The sequence below is a fragment of the Salmo salar genome, chromosome ssa15 (genome assembly GCF_905237065.1).
Source record: "Salmo salar chromosome ssa15, Ssal_v3.1, whole genome shotgun sequence".
NCBI lineage: Eukaryota > Metazoa > Chordata > Actinopteri > Salmoniformes > Salmonidae > Salmo > Salmo salar.
In genome coordinates, this window is record NC_059456.1 from 106945086 (window position 1) to 106965129 (window position 20044).

The following is a 20044-nucleotide window of genomic DNA, read 5'->3' on the forward strand; positions in this document are numbered from 1 at the left end:
GGGAAACCAGGTATCAGAGAGACCAGGGAGAGAATGTACCAGGAAGAGAATGTACCAGGGAGACCAGGTATCAGGGAGACCAGGGAGAGAATGTACCAGGTATCAGGGAAACCAGGTATCAGAGAGACCAGGTACCAGGGAGACCAGGGAGAGAATGTACCAGGTATCAGAGAGACCAGGTACCAGGGAGACCAGGGAGAGAATGTACCAGGTATCAGAGAGACCAGGTACCAGGGAGACCAGGTATCAGGGAGACCAGGGAGAAGGCCAGCATCCCGGAGTCAACCCTTCACTGTTGACGTTGAGACTGGTGTTTTGCGGGTACTATTTAATGAAGCTGCCAGTTGAGGACTTGTGAGGCGTCTGTTTCTCAAACTAGACACTCTAATGTACTTGTCCTCTTGCTCAGTTGTGCACCGGGGCCTCCCACTCCTCTTTCTATTCTGGTTAGAGCCAGTTTGCGCTGTTTTGTGAAGGGAGTAGTACACAGAGTTGTATGAGATCTTCAGTTTCTTAGCAATTTCTCGCATGGAATTGCCGTCATTTCTCAGAACAAGAATAGACTGACGAGTTTCGGAAGAAAGGACGTTTCTGGACATTTTGAGCCTGTAATCGAACCCACAAATGCTGATGCTCCAGATACTCAACTAGTCTAAAGAAGGCCAGTTTTATTGCTTCTTTAATCGGAACAACAGTTTTCAGCTGTGCTAACATAATTGAAAAAGGGTTTTCTAATGATCAATTAGCCTTTTAAAACGATAAACTTGGATTAGCTAACACAACGTGCCATTGGAACACAGGAGTGATGGTTGCTGATAATGGGCCTCTGTACACCTATGTAGATATTCCATAAAAAATCGCCCATTTCCAGCTACAATAGTCATTTACAACATTAACAATGTCTACACTGTATTTCTGATCAATTTGATGTGATTTTAATGGACAAAAAATGTGCTTTTCTTTAAAAAACAAGGTCATTTCTCAGTGACCCCAAACTTTTGAACGGTAGTGTATCTGTGTGTGTATATATACACACACAGATATATAATATATAATATATAATATATATATATATATATATATATATATATATATATATAAAATCTCTTCCTCTACTGACCCCAGAGCTGTTTGTCTTTCAGATGGAAGATGTGATCGATGGCATCATCAGTCTTGAATCCGGTCTCAACAATGAGTTCTTTCAGTTGATGGACTCTGGACTACAGTTAGCCAACACGGTACGTAGCCTTCTGTAAGTTGATGGGACTCTGGACTACAGTTAGCCAACACGGTACGTAGCCTTCTGTAAGTTGATGGACTCTGGACTACAGTTAGCCAACACGGTACGTAGCCTTCTGTAAGTTGATGGGACTCTGGACTACAGTTAGCCAACAAGGTACGTAGCCTTCTGTAAGTTGATGGACTCTGGACTACAGTTAGCCAACACGGTACGCAGCCTTCTGTAAGTTGATGGACTCTGGACTACAGTTAGCCAACACGGTACGTAGCCTTCTGTAAGTTGATGGACTCTGGACTACAGTTAGCCAACACGGTACGCAGCCTTCTGTAAGTTGATGGACTCTGGACTACAGTTAGCCAACACGGTACGTAGCCTTCTGTAAGTTGATGGACTCTGGACTACAGTTAGCCAACACGGTACGTAGCCTTCTGTAAGTTGATGGGACTCTGGACTACAGTTAGCCAACACGGTACGCAGCCTTCTGTAAGTTGATGGACTCTGGACTACAGTTAGCCAACACGGTACGTAGCCTTCTGTAAGTTGATGGACTCTGGACTACAGTTAGCCAACACGGTACGTAGCCTTCTGTAAGTTGATGGTACTCTGGACTACAGTTAGCCAACACGGTACGTAGCCTTCTGTAAGTTGATGGATTCTGGACTACAGTTAGCCAACACGGTACGCAGCCTTCTGTAAGTTGATGGACTCTGGACTACAGTTAGCCAACACGGTACGTAGCCTTCTGTAAGTTGATGGACCCTGGACTACAGTTAGCCAACACGGTACGTAGCCTTCTGTAAGTTGATGGACTCTGGACTACAGTTAGCCAACACGGTACGTAGCCTTCTGTAAGTTGATGGACTCTGGACTACAGTTAGCCAACACGGTACGCAGCCTTCTGTAAGTTGATGGGACTCTGGACTACAGTTAGCCAACACGGTACGTAGCCTTCTGTAAGTTGATGGACTCTGGACTACAGTTAGCCAACACGGTACGTAGCCTTCTGTAAGTTGATGGACTCTGGACTACAGTTAGCCAACACGGTACGTAGCCTTCTGTAAGTTGATGGGACTCTGGACTACAGTTAGCCAACACGGTACGTAGCCTTCTGTAAGTTGATGGACTCTGGACTACAGTTAGCCAACACGGTACGTAGCCTTCTGTAAGTTGATGGGACTCTGGACTACAGTTAGCCAACACGGTACGTAGCCTTCTGTAAGTTCATGGACTCTGGACTACAGTTAGCCAACACGGTACGTAGCCTTCTGTAAGTTGATGGGACTCTGGACTACAGTTAGCCAACACGGTACGCAGCCTTCTGTAAGTTGATGGACTCTGGACTACAGTTAGCCAACACGGTACGTAGCCTTCTGTAAGTTGATGGGACTCTGGACTACAGTTAGCCAACACGGTACGCAGCCTTCTGTAAGTTGATGGGACTCTGGACTACAGTTAGCCAACACGGTACGTAGCCTTCTGTAAGTTGATGGACTCTGGACTACAGTTAGCCAACACGGTACGTAGCCTTCTGTAAGTTGATGGACTCTGGACTACAGTTAGCCAACACGGTACGTAGCCTTCTGTAAGTTGATGGGACTCTGGACTACAGTTAGCCAACACGGTACGTAGCCTTCTGTAAGTTGATGGGACTCTGGACTACAGTTAGCCAACACGGTACGTAGCCTTCTGTAAGTTGATGGGACTCTGGACTACAGTTAGCCAACACGGTACGTAGCAAAATTTCATCCCAACAACTCCTAGAGATGAATGAATCATCTGTTAGCCCGCTTCTTCAAGTGAGACACACATAGTATGCCTTTCTGTAGATTGCTATCGCAGCAAGCAGTTAATAATGGAATCCTCTTCCATCTTCACTGAAAGTTGACCCTCGCTGTTATTGGCTGATCAACACATCGATAGCTGTGTCTCTATTTGTCAATCATTGATGGGGGTTTTTTTTTGGGGGGGAGAGGGGTATTTGGTAGTTTTTTTGGAGCAGGGCAGTTGAATGTCTAATCCGAGACAGTGGAATCCAGTCTGGCTGTGAGAGTAAACACACTTGTGACAGATGGCTAACAGTAGCCAGAACAGGGCCAGAGCAGGCCGGGGTTACAGCAGGCTAGGGTGGGGTCAGCATGGTGCTGGAGGATAGGGTGGGAGGGAGGGAGGGAGGGAGGGAGGGAGGGAGGGAGGGAGGGAGGGAGGGAGGGAGGGAGGGAGGGAGGGAGGGAGGGAGGGAGGGCTGCCTGGGTGTAGAATGCTGATAGCTTAACTGTGAAGAATGTGGAGAGAGTTAGCCAACTAAGAAGACTAAAGGTTAGCTAACAGTGGCCTGGAGAGAAAGAGAGGAGAGGTGGTGTTTTTCTTCTCCTGAACATGTTTCCCCATTTCTTAACTGCCTGTTCTGAGAGAAAGGGGAAGCGGTTGAGTGTGAGAGCAGTGTGGTTTGGCAGGAGAAAGATGAGGATTCTGGTTGTTCTGCAGCAGCAGCAGCAGCATGATGATAACAAAATAAATAAGATGATCGAGGTAAACTAAATATTGTCGTTCTGTGGAATTTGTTTGTAGTTAGATGAGATAAGAGTTTTTTTTTTTTTTTTTAGTTTGTTTGGATTTGGCTTAGGTTTTACGTTCTCACTGAATTGATTTTTACATTGGGGCTGTCTACGGGGGTCTAGCTTAACTTGAAACTGAGATGTAGACATGCTAATAACATATTATTACTGTATTCTTTTAATGAAACTGAGACATAGACATGCTAACAGCTTGTTTATTACTGTATTCTATTAATGAAACTGAGACATAGACATGCTAACAGCTTGTTTATTACTGTATTCTGTTGTTAATGAAACTGAGACATAGACATGCTAACAAAGGGTTTATTACTGTATTCTGTTGTTAAAGAAACTGAGATATAGACATTCTAACAGCTTGTTTATTACTGTATTCTGTTGTTAATGAAACTGAGATATAGACATGCTAACAGCTTGTTTATTACTGTATTCTGTTGTTAATGAAACTGAGATATAGACATTCTAACAGCTTGTTTATTACTGTATTCTGTTGTTAATGAAACTGAGATATAGACATTCTAACAGCTTATTTATTACTGTATTCTGTTGTTAATGAAACTGAGATATAGACATTCTAACAGCTTGTTTATTACTGTATTCTGTTAATGAAACTGAGATGTAGACATTCTAACAGCTTGTTTATTACTGTATTCTGTTGTTAATGAAACTGAGATGTAGACATGCTAACAGCTTATTTATTACTGTATTCTGTTGTTAATGAAACTGAGATATAGACATTCTAACAGCTTGTTTATTACTGTATTCTGTTGTTAATGAAACTGAGATATAGACATTCTAACAGCTTGTTTATTACTGTATTCTGTTGTTAATGAAACTGAGATATAGACATTCTAACCAACGTGGTTATTACTGTATTCTGTTGTTAATGAAACTGAGATATAGACATTCTAACAGCTTGTTTATTACTGTATTCTGTTGTTAATGAAACTGAGATATAGACATTCTAACAGCTTGTTTATTACTGTATTCTGTTGTTAATGAAACTGAGATATAGACATTCTAACAGCTTGTTTATTACTGTATTCTGTTGTTAATGAAACTGAGATGTAGACATTCTAACAGCTTGTTTATTACTGTATTCTGTTAATGAAACTGAGATATAGACATTCTAACCAACGTGGTTATTACTGTATTCTATTGATCCTGTTGTGAATAGTAGATGGTGTTGGTCATATTGACTGTTGAGATTTGGTGCCTGTTAAACCGTTAGCACACTCTGCACGGTGCCCGTTAAACCGTTAGCACACTCTGCACGGTGCCCGTTAAACCGTTAGCACACTCTGCACGGTGCCCCGTTAAACCGTTAGCACACTCTGCACGGTGCCCGTTAAACCGTTAGCACACTCTGCACGGTGCCCGTTAAACCGTTAGCACACTCTGCACGGTGCCCGTTAAACCGTTAGCACACTCTGCACGGTGCCCCGTTAAACCGTTAGCACACTCTGCACGGTGCCCGTTAAACCGTTAGCACACTCTGCACGGTGCCCCGTTAAACCGTTAGCACACTCTGCACGGTGCCCGTTAAACCGTTAGCACACTCTGCACGGTGCCCCGTTAAACCGTTAGCACACTCTGCACGGTGCCCGTTAAACCGTTAGCACACTCTGCACGGTGCCCCGTTAAACCGTTAGCACACTCTGCACGGTGCCCGTTAAACCGTTAGCACACTCTGCACGGTGCCCCGTTAAACCGTTAGCACACTCTGCACGGTGCCCGTTAAACCGTTAGCACACTCTGCACGGTGCCCCGTTAAACCGTTAGCACACTCTGCACGGTGCCCGTTAAACCGTTAGCACACTCTGCACGGTGCCCCGTTAAACCGTTAGCACACTCTGCACGGTGCCCGTTAAACCGTTAGCACACTCTGCACGGTGCCCCGTTAAACCGTTAGCACACACTGCACGGTGCCCGTTAAACCGTTAGCACACTCTGCACGGTGCTCGTTAAACCGTTAGCACACTCTGCACGGTGCCCCATTAAACCGTTAGCACACTCTGCACGGTGCCCGTTAGCACACTGCACGGTGCCCGTTAAACCGTTAGCACACTCTGCACGGTGCCCCGTTAAACCGTTAGCACACTCTGCACGGTGCCCGTTAGCACACTGCACGGTGCCCGTTAAACCGTTAGCACACTCTGCACGGTGCCCGTTAGCACACTGCACGGTGCTCGTTAAACCGTTAGCACACTCTGCACGGTGCCCCGTTAGCACACTGCACGGTGCCCGTTAAACCGTTAGCACACTCTGCACGGTGCCCGTTAGCACACTGCACGGTGCCCGTTAAACCGTTAGCACACTCTGCACGGTGCCCGTTAGCACACTGCACGGTGCCCGTTAAACCGTTAGCACACTCTGCACGGTGCCCCGTTAAAAGGACACTTCACCGTTGTTCAACTTAATATTCATCGTATCCAACACCACCCCTCTAACATCGGGAAATGTGGGGTTAAAATGTACAAACGCATGACTGTAAGTCGCTTAGGATAAATGTGTCTGCTGAATGGCGTAGTATATATTAAAACGCCGGCTTGCTATGTTTCCTGTTTTGATTCATTTGAATGTTTTTCTGTGATATGTTAATACTTTGTAAAGCATGGCCACGGTAGGGACAATGGGCAAAGAGGAAGGAGCTTTAAAGACGCATATGTCTATTTAAAGATTTGTGTCATGTCCATCCATGGACTTCCGTTTTTATGACTTGTTGGTTGGTTGGTATTGTTGGCATTGTGATTTGAGTTTAGTCAGGTATTTCATCGTTTTGGGGGGGATTTTCCTTCTGTCTTTTTCAGCTTTACTCTTTATTTTGTTTGTACATTTAGTGATGTATACTTGCTTTTGGTTGTGCTGTTTTTGGGATGAATATAATGTACATTATCTATTTGATTTACTGGGCAGAGAGAGAGGTGAGAGGGATAAGTTACCATGTTCCTGGTTGGATGGTTCCAGATTTCCTCTTTATTCCCTCCTGATTCCAGGAATCTATTTTCCGACCAGGATTTCTGCAGAACCATTTGGAATTTGGGGAAAGTTAACAGAATTTTGTAACCCGAACACATTGTCTGATATGTAGACATTAGACAGAGTTTGGAATTCACATGATCAACGTTTCCAGGGAAGTTATCACTGGAGTTACGTTTTCATTTGTTGAGACTTCTAGACTTCTGACATCAAAGCACATTCTGGTTCTGGTTCTGGTTGGATGAGGGAGGAAGTAGACCTAGTACTACATTTGGGAAGTTGTTGATGACCTCTGAAAGCTGTTGTATCTTGTTGTTGTTGTTGTTGTTGTTTACACCTTATGAATGTTGTTGTTGTTGTTTACACCTTATGAATGTTGTTGTTGTTTACACCTTATGAATGTTGTCGTTGTTGTTTACACCTTATGAATGTTGTTGTTGTTTACACCTTATGAATGTTGTTGTTGTTTACACCTTATGAATGTTGTTGTTGTTTACACCTTATGAATGTTGTTGTTGTTGTTGTTGTTTACACCTTATGAATGTTGTTGTTGTTGTTGTTTACACCTTATGAATGTTGTTATTGTTGTTGTTTACACCTTATGAATGTTGTTGTTGTTGTTTACACCTTATGAATGTTGTTGTTGTTGTTGTTTACACCTTATGAATGTTGTTGTTGTTGTTGTTGTTGTTGTTTACACCTTATGAATGTTGTTGTTGTTTACACCTTATGAATGTTGTTGTTGTTTACACCTTATGAATGTTGTTGTTGTTGTTGTTTACACCTTATGAATGTTGTTGTTGTTGTTGTTTACACCTTATGAATGTTGTTGTTGTTGTTTACACCTTATGAATGTTGTTGTTGTTGTTGTTTACACCTTATGAATGTTGTTGTTGTTGTTGTTGTTGTTGTTTACACCTTATGAATGTTGTTGTTGTTGTTTACACCTTATGAATGTTGTTGTTGTTGTTTACACCTTATGAATGTTGTTGTTGTTGTTGTTTACACCTTATGAATGTTGTCGTTGTTGTTTACACCTTATGAATGTTGTTGTTGTTGTTGTTTACACCTTATGAATGTTGTTGTTGTTGTTGTTTACACCTTATGAATGTTGTTGTTGTTGTTTACACCTTATGAATGTTGTTGTTGTTGTTTACACCTTATGAATGTTGTTGTTGTTGTTTACACCTTATGAATGTTGTTGTTGTTGTTGTTTACACCTTATGAATGTTGTTGTTGTTGTTGTTTACACCTTATGAATGTTGTTGTTGTTGTTGTGTGTATGCAGCTGCCAGTGTCAAGGAACATGCTGGATGTGTACAGCAGTGGAGGGATGGTTGCTCCTACCATCACTGTCTCTAACTCCTGTCCTGCTGACTTGCACACCATCAAGACTGAGTTAACCGGTACCGGTAAAGAGTTCCTCTCTCAGTCACTTTTATCCTTCAGTACCACCTCTCGCTCATATCTCTATCTTTCTCTTGTCTGCCTGGTCTCTAAATCACACTCAATCTCTAGCTGTTTCTTAACTGTCTCTCTCTCTCTCTCCCTGTCTCTCAACTTTCTGGCTGTCTCTCTCTTACTCTGTCTCTCTCTCTTACTGTCTATCTCTCTCTTACTCTGTCTCTTGCTCTGTTTCTGTCTTTCTGTATCTCTCTCCCTCCCCCATTTTGCTCTCTCGCTCTCATTCTCTCTCTCTCTCTCTCTCTCTCTCTCTCTCTTTTCTCTCACTCATTCTCTCTTTAAAGTTCTTACTCAGCATTGCTCACCCAGACTTCCCCTGTCCAGTCAGTCAGTCACAACCAGAACCGTCAGTCCTCGTCTATATGCTTCTCAATATGAAGCTCTGGCTCAGCCTTAGAGCCATAGTCATGTTCCTCAATATGAAGCTCTGGCTCAGCCTTAGAGCCATAGTCATGTTCCTCAATATAAAGCTCTGGCTCAGCCTTAGAGCCATAGTCATGTTCCTCAATATAAAGCTCTGGCTCAGCCTTAGAGCCATAGTCATGTTCCTCAATATGAAGCTCTGGCTCAGCCTTAGAGCCATAGTCATGTTCCTCAATATGAAGCTCTGGCTCAGCCTTAGAGCCATAGTCATGTTCCTCAATATAAAGCTCTGGCTCAGCCTTAGAGCCATAGTCATGTTCCTCAATATGAAGCTCTGGCTCAGCCTTAGAGCCATAGTCATGTTCCTCAATATAAAGCTCTGGCTCAGCCTTAGAGCCATAGTCATGTTCCTCAATATAAAGCTCTGGCTCAGCCTTAGAGCCATAGTCATGTTCCTCAATATAAAGCTCTGGCTCAGCCTTAGAGCCATAGTCATGTTCCTCAATATTAAGCTCTGGCTCAGCCTTAGAGCCATAGTCATGTTCCTCAATATAAAGCTCTGTCTCAGCCTTAGAGCCATAGTCATGTTCCTCAATATAAAGCTCTGGCTCAGCCTTAGAGCCATAGTCATGTTCCTCAATATGAAGCTCTGGCTCAGCCTTAGAGCCATAGTCATGTTCCTCAATATAAAGCTCTGGCTCAGCCTTAGAGCCATAGTCATGTTCCTCAATATAAAGCTCTGGCTCAGCCTTAGAGCCATAGTCATGTTCCTCAATATAAAGCTCTGGCTCAGCCTTAGAGCCATAGTCATGTTCCTCAATATAAAGCTCTGGCTCAGCCTTAGAGCCATAGTCATGTTCCTCAATATAAAGCTCTGGCTCAGCCTTAGAGCCATAGTCATGTTCCTCAATATAAAGCTCTGGCTCAGCCTTAGAGCCATAGTCATGTTCCTCAATATAAAGCTCTGGCTCAGCCTTAGAGCCATAGTCATGTTCCTCAATATAAAGCTCTGGCTCAGCCTTAGAGCCATAGTCATGTTCCTCAATATAAAGCTCTGGCTCAGCCTTAGAGCCATAGTCATGTTCCTCAATATAAAGCTCTGGCTCAGCCTTAGAGCCATAGTCATGTTCCTCAATATAAAGCTCTGGCTCAGCCTTAGAGCCATAGTCATGTTCCTCAATATAAAGCTCTGGCTCAGCCTTAGAGCCATAGTCATGTTCCTCAATATAAAGCTCTGGCTCAGCCTTAGAGCCATAGTCATGTTCCTCAATATAAAGCTCTGGCTCAGCCTTAGAGCCATAGTCATGTTCCTCAATATAAAGCTCTGGCTCAGCCTTAGAGCCATAGTCATGTTCCTCAATATAAAGCTCTGGCTCAGCCTTAGAGCCATAGTCATGTTCCTCAATATAAAGCTCTGGCTCAGCCTTAGAGCCATAGTCATGTTCCTCAATATAAAGCTCTGGCTCAGCCTTAGAGCCATAGTCATGTTCCTTAATATAAAGCTCTGGCTCAGCCTTAGAGCCATAGTCATGTTCCTCAATATAAAGCTCTGGCTCAGCCTTAGAGCCATAGTCATGTTCCTCAATATAAAGCTCTGGCTCAGCCTTAGAGCCATAGTCATGTTCCTCAATATGAAGCTCTGGCTCAGCCTTAGAGCCATAGTCATGTTCCTCAATATAAAGCTCTGGCTCAGCCTTAGAGCCATAGTCATGTTCCTCAATATAAAGCTCTGGCTCAGCCTTAGAGCCATAGTCATGTTCCTCAATATAAAGCTCTGGCTCAGCCTTAGAGCCATAGTCATGTTCCTCAATATAAAGCTCTGGCTCAGCCTTAGAGCCATAGTCATGTTCCTCAATATGAAGCTCTGGCTCAGCCTTAGAGCCATAGTCATGTTCCTCAATATAAAGCTCTGGCTCAGCCTTAGAGCCATAGTCATGTTCCTCAATATAAAGCTCTGGCTCAGCCTTAGAGCCATAGTCATGTTCCTCAATATAAAGCTCTGGCTCAGCCTTAGAGCCATAGTCATGTTCCTCAATATAAAGCTCTGGCTCAGCCTTAGAGCCATAGTCATGTTCCTCAATATAAAGCTCTGGCTCAGCCTTAGAGCCATAGTCATGTTCCTCAATATAAAGCTCTGGCTCAGCCTTAGAGCCATAGTCATGTTCCTCAATATGAAGCTCTGGCTCAGCCTTAGAGCCATAGTCATGTTCCTCAATATAAAGCTCTGGCTCAGCCTTAGAGCCATAGTCATGTTCCTCAATATGAAGCTCTGGCTCAGCCTTAGAGCCATAGTCATGTTCCTCAATATAAAGCTCTGGCTCAGCCTTAGAGCCATAGTCATGTTCCTCAATATAAAGCTCTGGCTCAGCCTTAGAGCCATAGTCATGTTCCTCAATATGAAGCTCTGGCTCAGCCTTCCGCTCAGTCATTCCCTCTTCCTAGTTAATCTCTGGTAATATAGACTGAGTGTACAAAACAATAGGAACGAACACCTGCTCTTTCCATAACATCAAATCAAGTTGTATTTATACAGCACATTTCAGACATGGAATGCTTTTCAGACAATGTGCTTTACAGGAAGAAAAAATAAATGAAAATGAAATATTTACTACACAACAAACCATAAGAGGATAAAAAAGGAAAACCAAAGTTAAAAAGGTGTGTTTTAAGATCTATTTTAAATATGTCCACAGTTTCATCCCCCTCTCAGGTTCTCTGGCAGACTATTCCAGAAGCTGGGGGGCATAGTAACTAAAGGCTGTCTCTCCATGCCTCTTGGTCCTGGGCTTTGGGATAGTTAAAAGGCTGCTCTCTCCATGCCTCTTGGTCCTGGGCTTTGGGATAGTTAAAAGGCTGCTCTCTCCATGCCTCTTGGTCCTAGGCTTTGGGATAGTTAAAAGGCTGCTCTCTCCATGCCTCTTGGTCCTGGGCTTTGGGATAGTTAAAAGGCTGTCTCTCCATGCCTCTTGGTCCTGGGCTGGGATAGTTACAAGGCTGCTCTCTCCATGCCTCTTGGTCCTGGGCTTTGGGATATTTAAAAGGCTGCTCTCTCCATGCCTCCTGGTCCTGGGCTTTGGGATAGTTAAAAGGCTGCTCTCTCCATGCCTCTTGGTCCTAGGCTGGGATAGTTAAAAGGCTGCTCTCTCCATGCCTCTTGGTCCTAGGCTTTGGGATAGTTAAAAGGCTGCTCTCTCCATGCCTCTTGGTCCTGGGCTGGGATAGTTAAAAGGCTGCTCTCTCCATGCCTCTTGGTCCTGGGCTTTGGGATAGTCATAAGGCTGCTCTCTCCATGCCTCTTGGTCCTGGGCTTTGGGATAGTTAAAAGGCTGCTCTCTCCATGCCTCTTGGTCCTGGGCTTTGGGATAGTTAAAAGGCTGCTCTCTCCATGCCTCTTGGTCCTGGGCTTTGGGATAGTTAAAAGGCTGCTCTCTCCATGCCTCTTGGTTCTAGGCTGGGATAGTTAAAAGGCTGCTCTCTCCATGCCTCTTGGTCCTAGGCTGGGATAGTCATAAGGCTGCTCTCTCCATGCCTCTTGGTCCTAGGCTTTGGGATAGTTAAAAGGCTGCTCTCTCCATGCCTCTTGGTCCTGGGCTTTGGGATAGTTAAAAGGCTGCTCTCTCCATGCCTCTTGGTCCTGAGCTTTGGGATAGTTAAAAGGCTGCTCTCTCCATGCCTCTTGGTCCTAGGCTGGGATAGTTAAAAGGCTGCTCTCTCCATGCCTCTTGGTCCTAGGCTGGGATAGTTAAAAGGCTGCTCTCTCCATGCCTCTTGGTCCTGGGCTTTGGGATAGTTAAAAGGCTGCTCTCTCCATGCCTCTTGGTCCTGGGCTGGGATAGTGAAAAGGCTGCTCTCTCCATGCCTCTTGGTCCTGGGCTTTGGGATAGTTAAAAGGCTGCTCTCTCCATGCCTCTTGGTCCTAGGCTGGGATAGTTAAAAGGCTGCTCTCTCCATGCCTCTTGGTCCTGGGCTTTGGGATAGTTAAAAGGCTGCTCTCTCCATGCCTCTTGGTCCTAGGCTGGGATAGTTAAAAGGCTGCTCTCTCCATGCCTCTTGGTCCTGAGCTTTGGGATAGTTAAAAGGCTGCTCTCTCCATGCCTCTTGGTCCTAGGCTGGGATAGTTAAAAGGCTGCTCTCTCCATGCCTCTTGGTCCTAGGCTGGGATAGTTAAAAGGCTGCTCTCTCCATGCCTCTTGGTCCTGGGCTTTGGGATAGTTAAAAGGCTGTCTCTCCATGCCTCTTGGTCCTGGGCTTTGGGATAGTTAAAAGGCTGCTCTCTCCATGCCTCTTGGTCCTAGGCTGGGATAGTTAAAAGGCTGCTCTCTCCATGCCTCTTGGTCCTAGGCTTTGGGATAGTTAAAAGGCTGCTCTCTCCATGCCTCTTGGTCCTAGGCTGGGATAGTTAAAAGGCTGCTCTCTCCATGCCTCTTGGTCCTAGGCTGGGATAGTTAAAAGGCTGCTCTCTCCATGCCTCTTGGTCCTGGGCTTTGGGATAGTTAAAAGGCTGTCTCTCCATGCCTCTTGGTCCTGGGCTTTGGGATAGTTAAAAGGCTGCTCTCTCCATGCCTCTTGGTCCTGGGCTTTGGGATAGTTAAAAGGCTGCTCTCTCCATGCCTCTTGGTCCTGGGCTGGGATAGTTAAAAGGCTGCTCTCTCCATGCCTCTTGGTCCTGGGCTTTGGGATAGTTAAAAGGCTGCTCTCTCCATGCCTCTTGGTCCTGGGCTTTGGGATAGTTAAAAGGCTGCTCTCTCCATGCCTCTTGGTCCTGGGCTTTGGGATAGTTAAAAGGCTGCTCTCTCCATGCCTCTTGGTCCTGGGCTTTGGGATAGTTAAAAGGCTGTCTCTCCATGCCTCTTGGTCCTGGGCTGGGATAGTTAAAAGGCTGCTCTCTCCATGCCTCTTGGTCCTGGGCTTTGGGATAGTTAAAAGGCTGCTCTCTCCATGCCTCTTGGTCCTGGGCTTTGGGATAGTTAAAAGGCTGTCTCTCCATGCCTCTTGGTCCTGGGCTGGGATAGTTAAAAGGCTGCTCTCTCCATGCCTCTTGGTCCTAGGCTTTGGGATAGTTAAAAGGCTGCTCTCTCCATGCCTCTTGGTCCTGGGCTTTGGGATAGTTAAAAGGCTGTCTCTCCATGCCTCTTGGTCCTGGGCTGGGATAGTTAAAAGGCTGTCTCTCCATGCCTCTTGGTCCTGGGCTTTGGGATAGTTAAAAGGCTGCTCTCTCCATGCCTCTTGGTCCTGGGCTGGGATAGTTAAAAGGCTGTCTCTCCATGCCTCTTGGTCCTGGGCTTTGGGATAGTTAAAAGGCTGCTCTCTCCATGCCTCTTGGTCCTGGGCTGGGATAGTTAAAAGGCTGCTCTCTCCATGCCTCTTGGTCCTAGGCTTTGGGATAGTTAAAAGGCTGTCTCTCCATGCCTCTTGGTCCTGGGCTTTGGGATAGTTAAAAGGCTGCTCTCTCCATGCCTCTTGGTCCTGGGCTTTGGGATAGTTAAAAGGCTGTCTCTCCATGCCTCTTGGTCCTAGGCTTTGGGATAGTTAAAAGGCTGCTCTCTCCATGCCTCTTGGTCCTAGGCTGGGATAGTTAAAAGGCTGCTCTCTCCATGCCTCTTGGTCCTAGGCTGGGATAGTTAAACGGCCAGAGGACCTGAGGGACCTACTGGGTACATAACTTAAAAAGCATGTCTGACATGTATTTGTGTGCGCAATCGATTATAAAAAAACAATAGAATAATCTTTAAAATTAATTCTAAAACTCATAGACAGCCAGTGCCGAGACCTTAAAACCCAGTGTTATGTGTTCTCTCCATCTGGTCTTGGTCAGTACCTGGTGCTGCAGCATTCTGTATGTTTTGCAGTTGACCAATGGCTTTCCTGGGTAGACCAGACAGGAGAGCATCATTACAGTAGTCAAGCCTGCTTGTTATAAAAATATGAGTCTCTCTGTATCAGCCTGAGAGAGAAACCTTGACAATGTTCCTCAGGTGGTAAAAAGCTATTTGTTGTCACATTCCTAATGTGTGATTTGAAATTGAGTTCAGAATCTAAAATAACACGTATGTTTTTTTTTACCTGGTGTTTTATCTTTATTGCCCATGAATTAAAATATGTGGCCAGATTCTCTCTCTCTCTCTCTGTGCTTTGCCTCCAACAATAAGTACCTCAGTGTTGTCTTCATTTAGCTGGAGGAAGTTGTGAGCCATCCGAGTATTTTAAATCTAAATCTATTTTAAGTCTAATAATTTATCCATGGAGCTAAAATACCTCTGGTGACACAGAAATGTGTCATTCCTGCTCCCGCTCCCCGTCTCTGGCTCTCGAGGGCGCCAGCGACCTTCATTACGCACGCCTGTCTCCATCCTTACGCGCATCAGCGCTTCATGGGACTCACCTGGACTCTTATTACCTTATTGATTGCCTCCCCTATATCTGTCACTTCCTCAGTTTCTTCCCCGTGTCTGCGTTAATGTCGTTATGTTTCCCTTGTCCAGACGCCGTTCTCGATTCGGTTCATGTCCGTTATTCATTAAAATGTTTACTCCCTGTACTTGCTTCCCGTCTCCCAGCGTCTGTCCTCACAGAAATGTAAAATTGTGTATCGCCTGCGTAGCAGTGAAAATCAATGCTGTGCTTTCTGATAACGTTACCAAAGGTTGCATTTGGAAAAGTATTCAGACTAGTTAACTTTTTCCACATTTTGTTCATTACTGCCTTATTTTAAAATTGATTCAATTAATGTTTTCCCTCATCAATCTACACACAATACCCCATAATGACAAAGTGATACCCCATAAATGTTTGCAAATGTATTAAAAAAAAAAAAAAAACGAATATGTTATTTACATAAGTATTCAGAGCTTTTGCTATGAGACTAGAAATTGAGCTCAGGTGCTTCCTGTCTCCATTGATCATCCTTGAGATGTTTGGGGAAGGGTACCCAGTCGATTAGATTCCTCGCTCATCCAAGGGGCGCTCCTTTTGGATGTGTGGCCTTTTTCCACTTTTTTCTGGCATAGACTGACCAGGTGAATCTGGGTGGGGGTGTTCCTAATGTTTTGTACACTCAGTATATGTACTGCAGCATCTGTTATGCGTCTTATGACTTGTAGTGTGTTTTGTACATTCTAAACATGCATAAAGTAATGAATGAATTATTTTTATATCTCTTTGTATTTATGCTTCAAGCTGTCTTCGTCCTTGACTGCTAATATTAAATATCTCTTCTAGTGGTGGAGGCTAAAGCTATGATGAAGGAACGACAGAAAAAGGACAATCATAACCAGAGTGAGTATAGATTAATACTTTACTGCCAATGGATACCATATTTTAAAAGTATATATATATATATATTTTTTTTACATCTAACATTTCGTCAGTAGCTTGGGTGATAATGTTGACCATGTTATGGTTCTTCCTAGTTGAGAGACGGAGGAGGTTCAACATCAACGATCGCATCAAGGAACTGGGAGCTCTCATCCCCAAATCTAGTGACCGGTGAGTTCCCACGGACAGAAATTAACCCTAACCCTCAGTTACCCTAACCCAAATGAAATGAACCCTAATCCTCAGTTACCCTAACCCAAATGAAATGAACCCTAACCCTCAGTTACCCTAACCCAAATGAAATGAACCCTAACCCTCAGTTACCCTAACCCAAATGAAATGAACCCTAACCCTCAGTTACCCTAACCCAAATGAAATGAACCCTAACCCTCAGTTACCCTAACCCAAATGAAATGAACCCTGACCCTCAGTTACCCTAATCCAAATGAAATGAACCCTAACCCTCAGTTACCCTAACCCAAATGAAATGAACCCTAACCCTCAGTTACCCTAAACCAAATGAAATGAACCCTGACCCTCAGTTACCCTAATCCAAATGAAATGAACCCTAACCCTCAGTTACCCTAACCCAAATGAAATGAACCCTAACCCTCAGTTACCCTAACCCAAATGAAATGAACCCTAACCCTCAGTTACCCTAACCCAAATGAAATGAACCCTAACCCTCAGTTACCCTAACCCAAATGAAATGAACCCTAACCCTCAGTTACCCTAACCCTAACCCAAATGAAATGAACCCTGACCCTCAGTTACCCTAACCCAAATGAAATGAACCCGAACCCTCAGTTACCCTAACCCAAATGAAATGAACCCTGACCCTCAGTTACCCTAACCCAAATGAAATGAACCCTAACCCTCAGTTACCCTAACCCAAATGAAATGAACCCTAACCCTCAGTTACCCTAACCCAAATGAAATGAACCCTAACCCTCAGTTACCCTAACCCAAATGAAATGAACCCTGACCCTCAGTTACCCTAATCCAAATGAAATGAACCCTAACCCTCAGTTACCCTAACCCAAATGAAATGAACCCTAACCCTCAGTTACCCTAACCCAAATGAAATGAACCCTAACCCTCAGTTACCCTAACCCAAATGAAATGAACCCTAACCCTCAGTTACCCTAACCCAAATGAAATGAACCCTAACCCTCAGTTACCCTAACCCAAATGAAATGAACCTGACCCTCAGTTACCCTAATCCAAATGAAATGAACCCTAACCCTCAGTTACCCTAACCCAAATGAAATGAACCCTAACCCTCAGTTACCCTAACCCAAATGAAATGAACCCTAACCCTCAGTTACCCTAACCCAAATGAAATGAACCCTAACCCTCAGTTACCCTAACCCAAATGAAATGAACCCTAACCCTCAGTTACCCTAACCCAAATGAAATGAACCCTAACCCTCAGTTACCCTAACCCAAATGAAATGAACCCTAACCCTCAGTTACCCTAACCCAAATGAAATGAACCCTAACCCTCAGTTACCCTAATCCAAATGAAATGAACCCTAACCCTCAGTTACCCTAACCCAAATGAAATGAACCCTAACCCTCAGTTACCCTAAACCAAATGAAATGAACCCTAACCCTCAGTTACCCTAACCCAAATGAAATGAACCCTAACCCTCAGTTACCCTAACCCAAATGAAATGAACCCTAACCCTCAGTTACCCTAACCCAAATGAAATGAACCCTAACCCTCAGTTACCCTAACCCAAATGAAATGAACCCTAACCCTCAGTTACCCTAACCCTAACCCAAATGAAATGAACCCTGACCCTCAGTTACCCTAACCCTAACCCAAATGAAATGAACCCTGACCCTCAGTTACCCTAACCCAAATGAAATGAACCCTGACCCTCAGTTACCCTAACCCAAATGAAATGAACCCTAACCCTCAGTTACCCTAACCCAAATGAAATGAACCCTAACCCTCAGTTACCCTAATCCAAATGAAATGAACCCTAACCCTCAGTTACCCTAACCCAAATGAAATGAACCCTAACCCTCAGTTACCCTAACCCAAATGAAATGAACCCTAACCCTCAGTTACCCTAACCCAAATGAAATGAACCCTAACCCTCAGTTACCCTAACCCAAATGAAATGAACCCTAACCCTCAGTTACCCTAACCCAAATGAAATGAACCCTAACCCTCAGTTACCCTAACCCAAATGAAATGAACCCTAACCCTCAGTTACCCTAACCCTAACCCAAATGAAATGAACCCTGACCCTCAGTTACCCTAACCCTAACCCAAATGAAATGAACCCTGACCCTCAGTTACCCTAACCCAAATGAAATGAACCCTAACCCTCAGTTACCCTAACCCAAATGAAATGAACCCTAACCCTCAGTTACCCTAACCCAAATGAAATGAACCCTAACCCTCAGTTACCCTAACCCAAATGAAATGAACCCTAACCCTCAGTTACCCTAACCCAAATGAAATGAACCCTAACCCTCAGTTACCCTAACCCAAATGAAATGAACCCTAACCCTCAGTTACCCTAATCCAAATGAAATGAACCCTAACCCTCAGTTACCCTAACCCAAATGAAATGAACCCTAACCCTCAGTTACCCTAATCCAAATGAAATGAACCCTAACCCTCAGTTACCCTAACCCAAATGAAATGAACCCTAACCCAAATCTAGTGACCGGTCACCTTAAGGGAGAAATAAAAGTGTGTGGGCCGTATCACTAGTGTCCTGCCTAGCAGTAAAGAACGATGTTTGTACAAAATGGGAAGAAGGAGACTCGGCCTCTTAGGAACGGTTAAATATCAGTGCTTGTGTGAAATTATTTTTTGTCTAATGCAGCTCTATTGATCTTCTGGGAAGAATTAAACTTTTTTACCTTTATTTAACTAGGCAAGTCAGTTAAGAACAAATTCTTATTTTCAATGACGGCCTAGGAACAACTGCCTTGTTCAGGGGGCAGAATGACAGATCTTTACCTTGTCAGTTCAGGGATTCGATCTCCATTAAACCCTATGGACAGAAATGAACCCTGACCCTTACTTAGCCATACCCAAATCTAGTGACCTGTGAGTTCCTATGGATAGAAATTAATTAGAGCAGATAACACATTTGCCGTTCTCAAGTGCATGATTATTCAATCATGACAGACTGTAGATTGAATAACCTATATAGATTACCTATAGATGCTTAAACTGTTAAACTTTCTCCTCACTGACCCCCGTGCTACGGCGACAGGGAGACGCGTTGGAACAAGGGCACCATCCTGAAGGCGTCTGTGGACTACATCAGGAGGCTGCAGAAGGAGCAGCAGAGAGCCAAGGAGGTGCAGACCAGACAGAGGAAACTGGAGCACAGCAACCGCAGCCTGCTGCTACGCATACAGGTTAGGACAATACAGTCAAACAGGCAATCAGTATGCTGCCAGGAAGGCTGGTAGTCAATCAGTATGCTGCCAGGAAGGCTGGTAGTCAATCAGTCTGCTGCCAGGAAGGCTGGTAGTCAATCAGTCTGCTGCATGGAAGGCTGGTAGTCAATCAGTATGCTGCATGGAAGGCTGGTAGTCAATCAGTATGCTGCATGGAAGGCTGGTAGTCAATCAGTCTGCTGCATGGAAGGCTGGTAGTCAATCAGTATGCTGCATGGAAGGCTGGTAGTCAATCAGTATGCTGCATGGAAGGCTGGTAGTCAATCAGTCTGCTGCATGGAAGGCTGGTAGTCAATCAGTATGCTGCATGGAAGGCTGGTAGTCAATCAGTATGCTGCATGGAAGGCTGGTAGTCAATCAGTCTGCTGCCAGGAAGGCTGGTAGTCAGTCAGTATGCTGCCAGGAAGGCTGGTAGTCAATCAGTCTGCTGCCAGGAAGGCTGGTAGTCAATCAGTATGCTGCCAGGAAGGCTGGTAGTCAATCAGTATGCTGCCAGGAAGGCTGGTAGTCAATCAGTATGCTGCATGGAAGGCTGGTAGTCAATCAGTATGCTGCAATGAAGGCTGGTAGTCAATCAGTATGCTGCCAGGAAGGCTGGTAGTCAATCAGTATGCTGCAAGTTAGGCTGGTAGTCAATCAGTATGCTGCAAGTTAGGCTGGTAGTCAATCAGTCTGC

At 44.5% G+C, this 20044-nt stretch overlaps 1 protein-coding gene across 5 annotated transcripts in view; it reads left to right on the forward strand.

The window, feature by feature from the left end:
* Nucleotides 1–20044, forward strand: part of LOC106572955 (transcription factor E3) — a 74445-nt gene that overhangs the window by 45230 nt on the left and 9171 nt on the right. For 2 of the 5 annotated variants that reach the window (XM_045696535.1, XM_045696537.1), the window contains 5 exons: nucleotides 1143–1238; nucleotides 8081–8204; nucleotides 15838–15894; nucleotides 16029–16104; nucleotides 19158–19326. In XM_045696535.1, coding sequence (XP_045552491.1) covers nucleotides 1143–1238; nucleotides 8081–8204; nucleotides 15838–15894; nucleotides 16029–16104; nucleotides 19158–19326 — 522 coding nt within the window. The remainder of the gene's footprint in view (nucleotides 1–1142; nucleotides 1239–8080; nucleotides 8205–15837; nucleotides 15895–16028; nucleotides 16105–19157; nucleotides 19327–20044) is intronic. The other 3 variants (XM_045696538.1, XM_045696540.1, XM_045696539.1) reach the window with 3 other exon arrangements.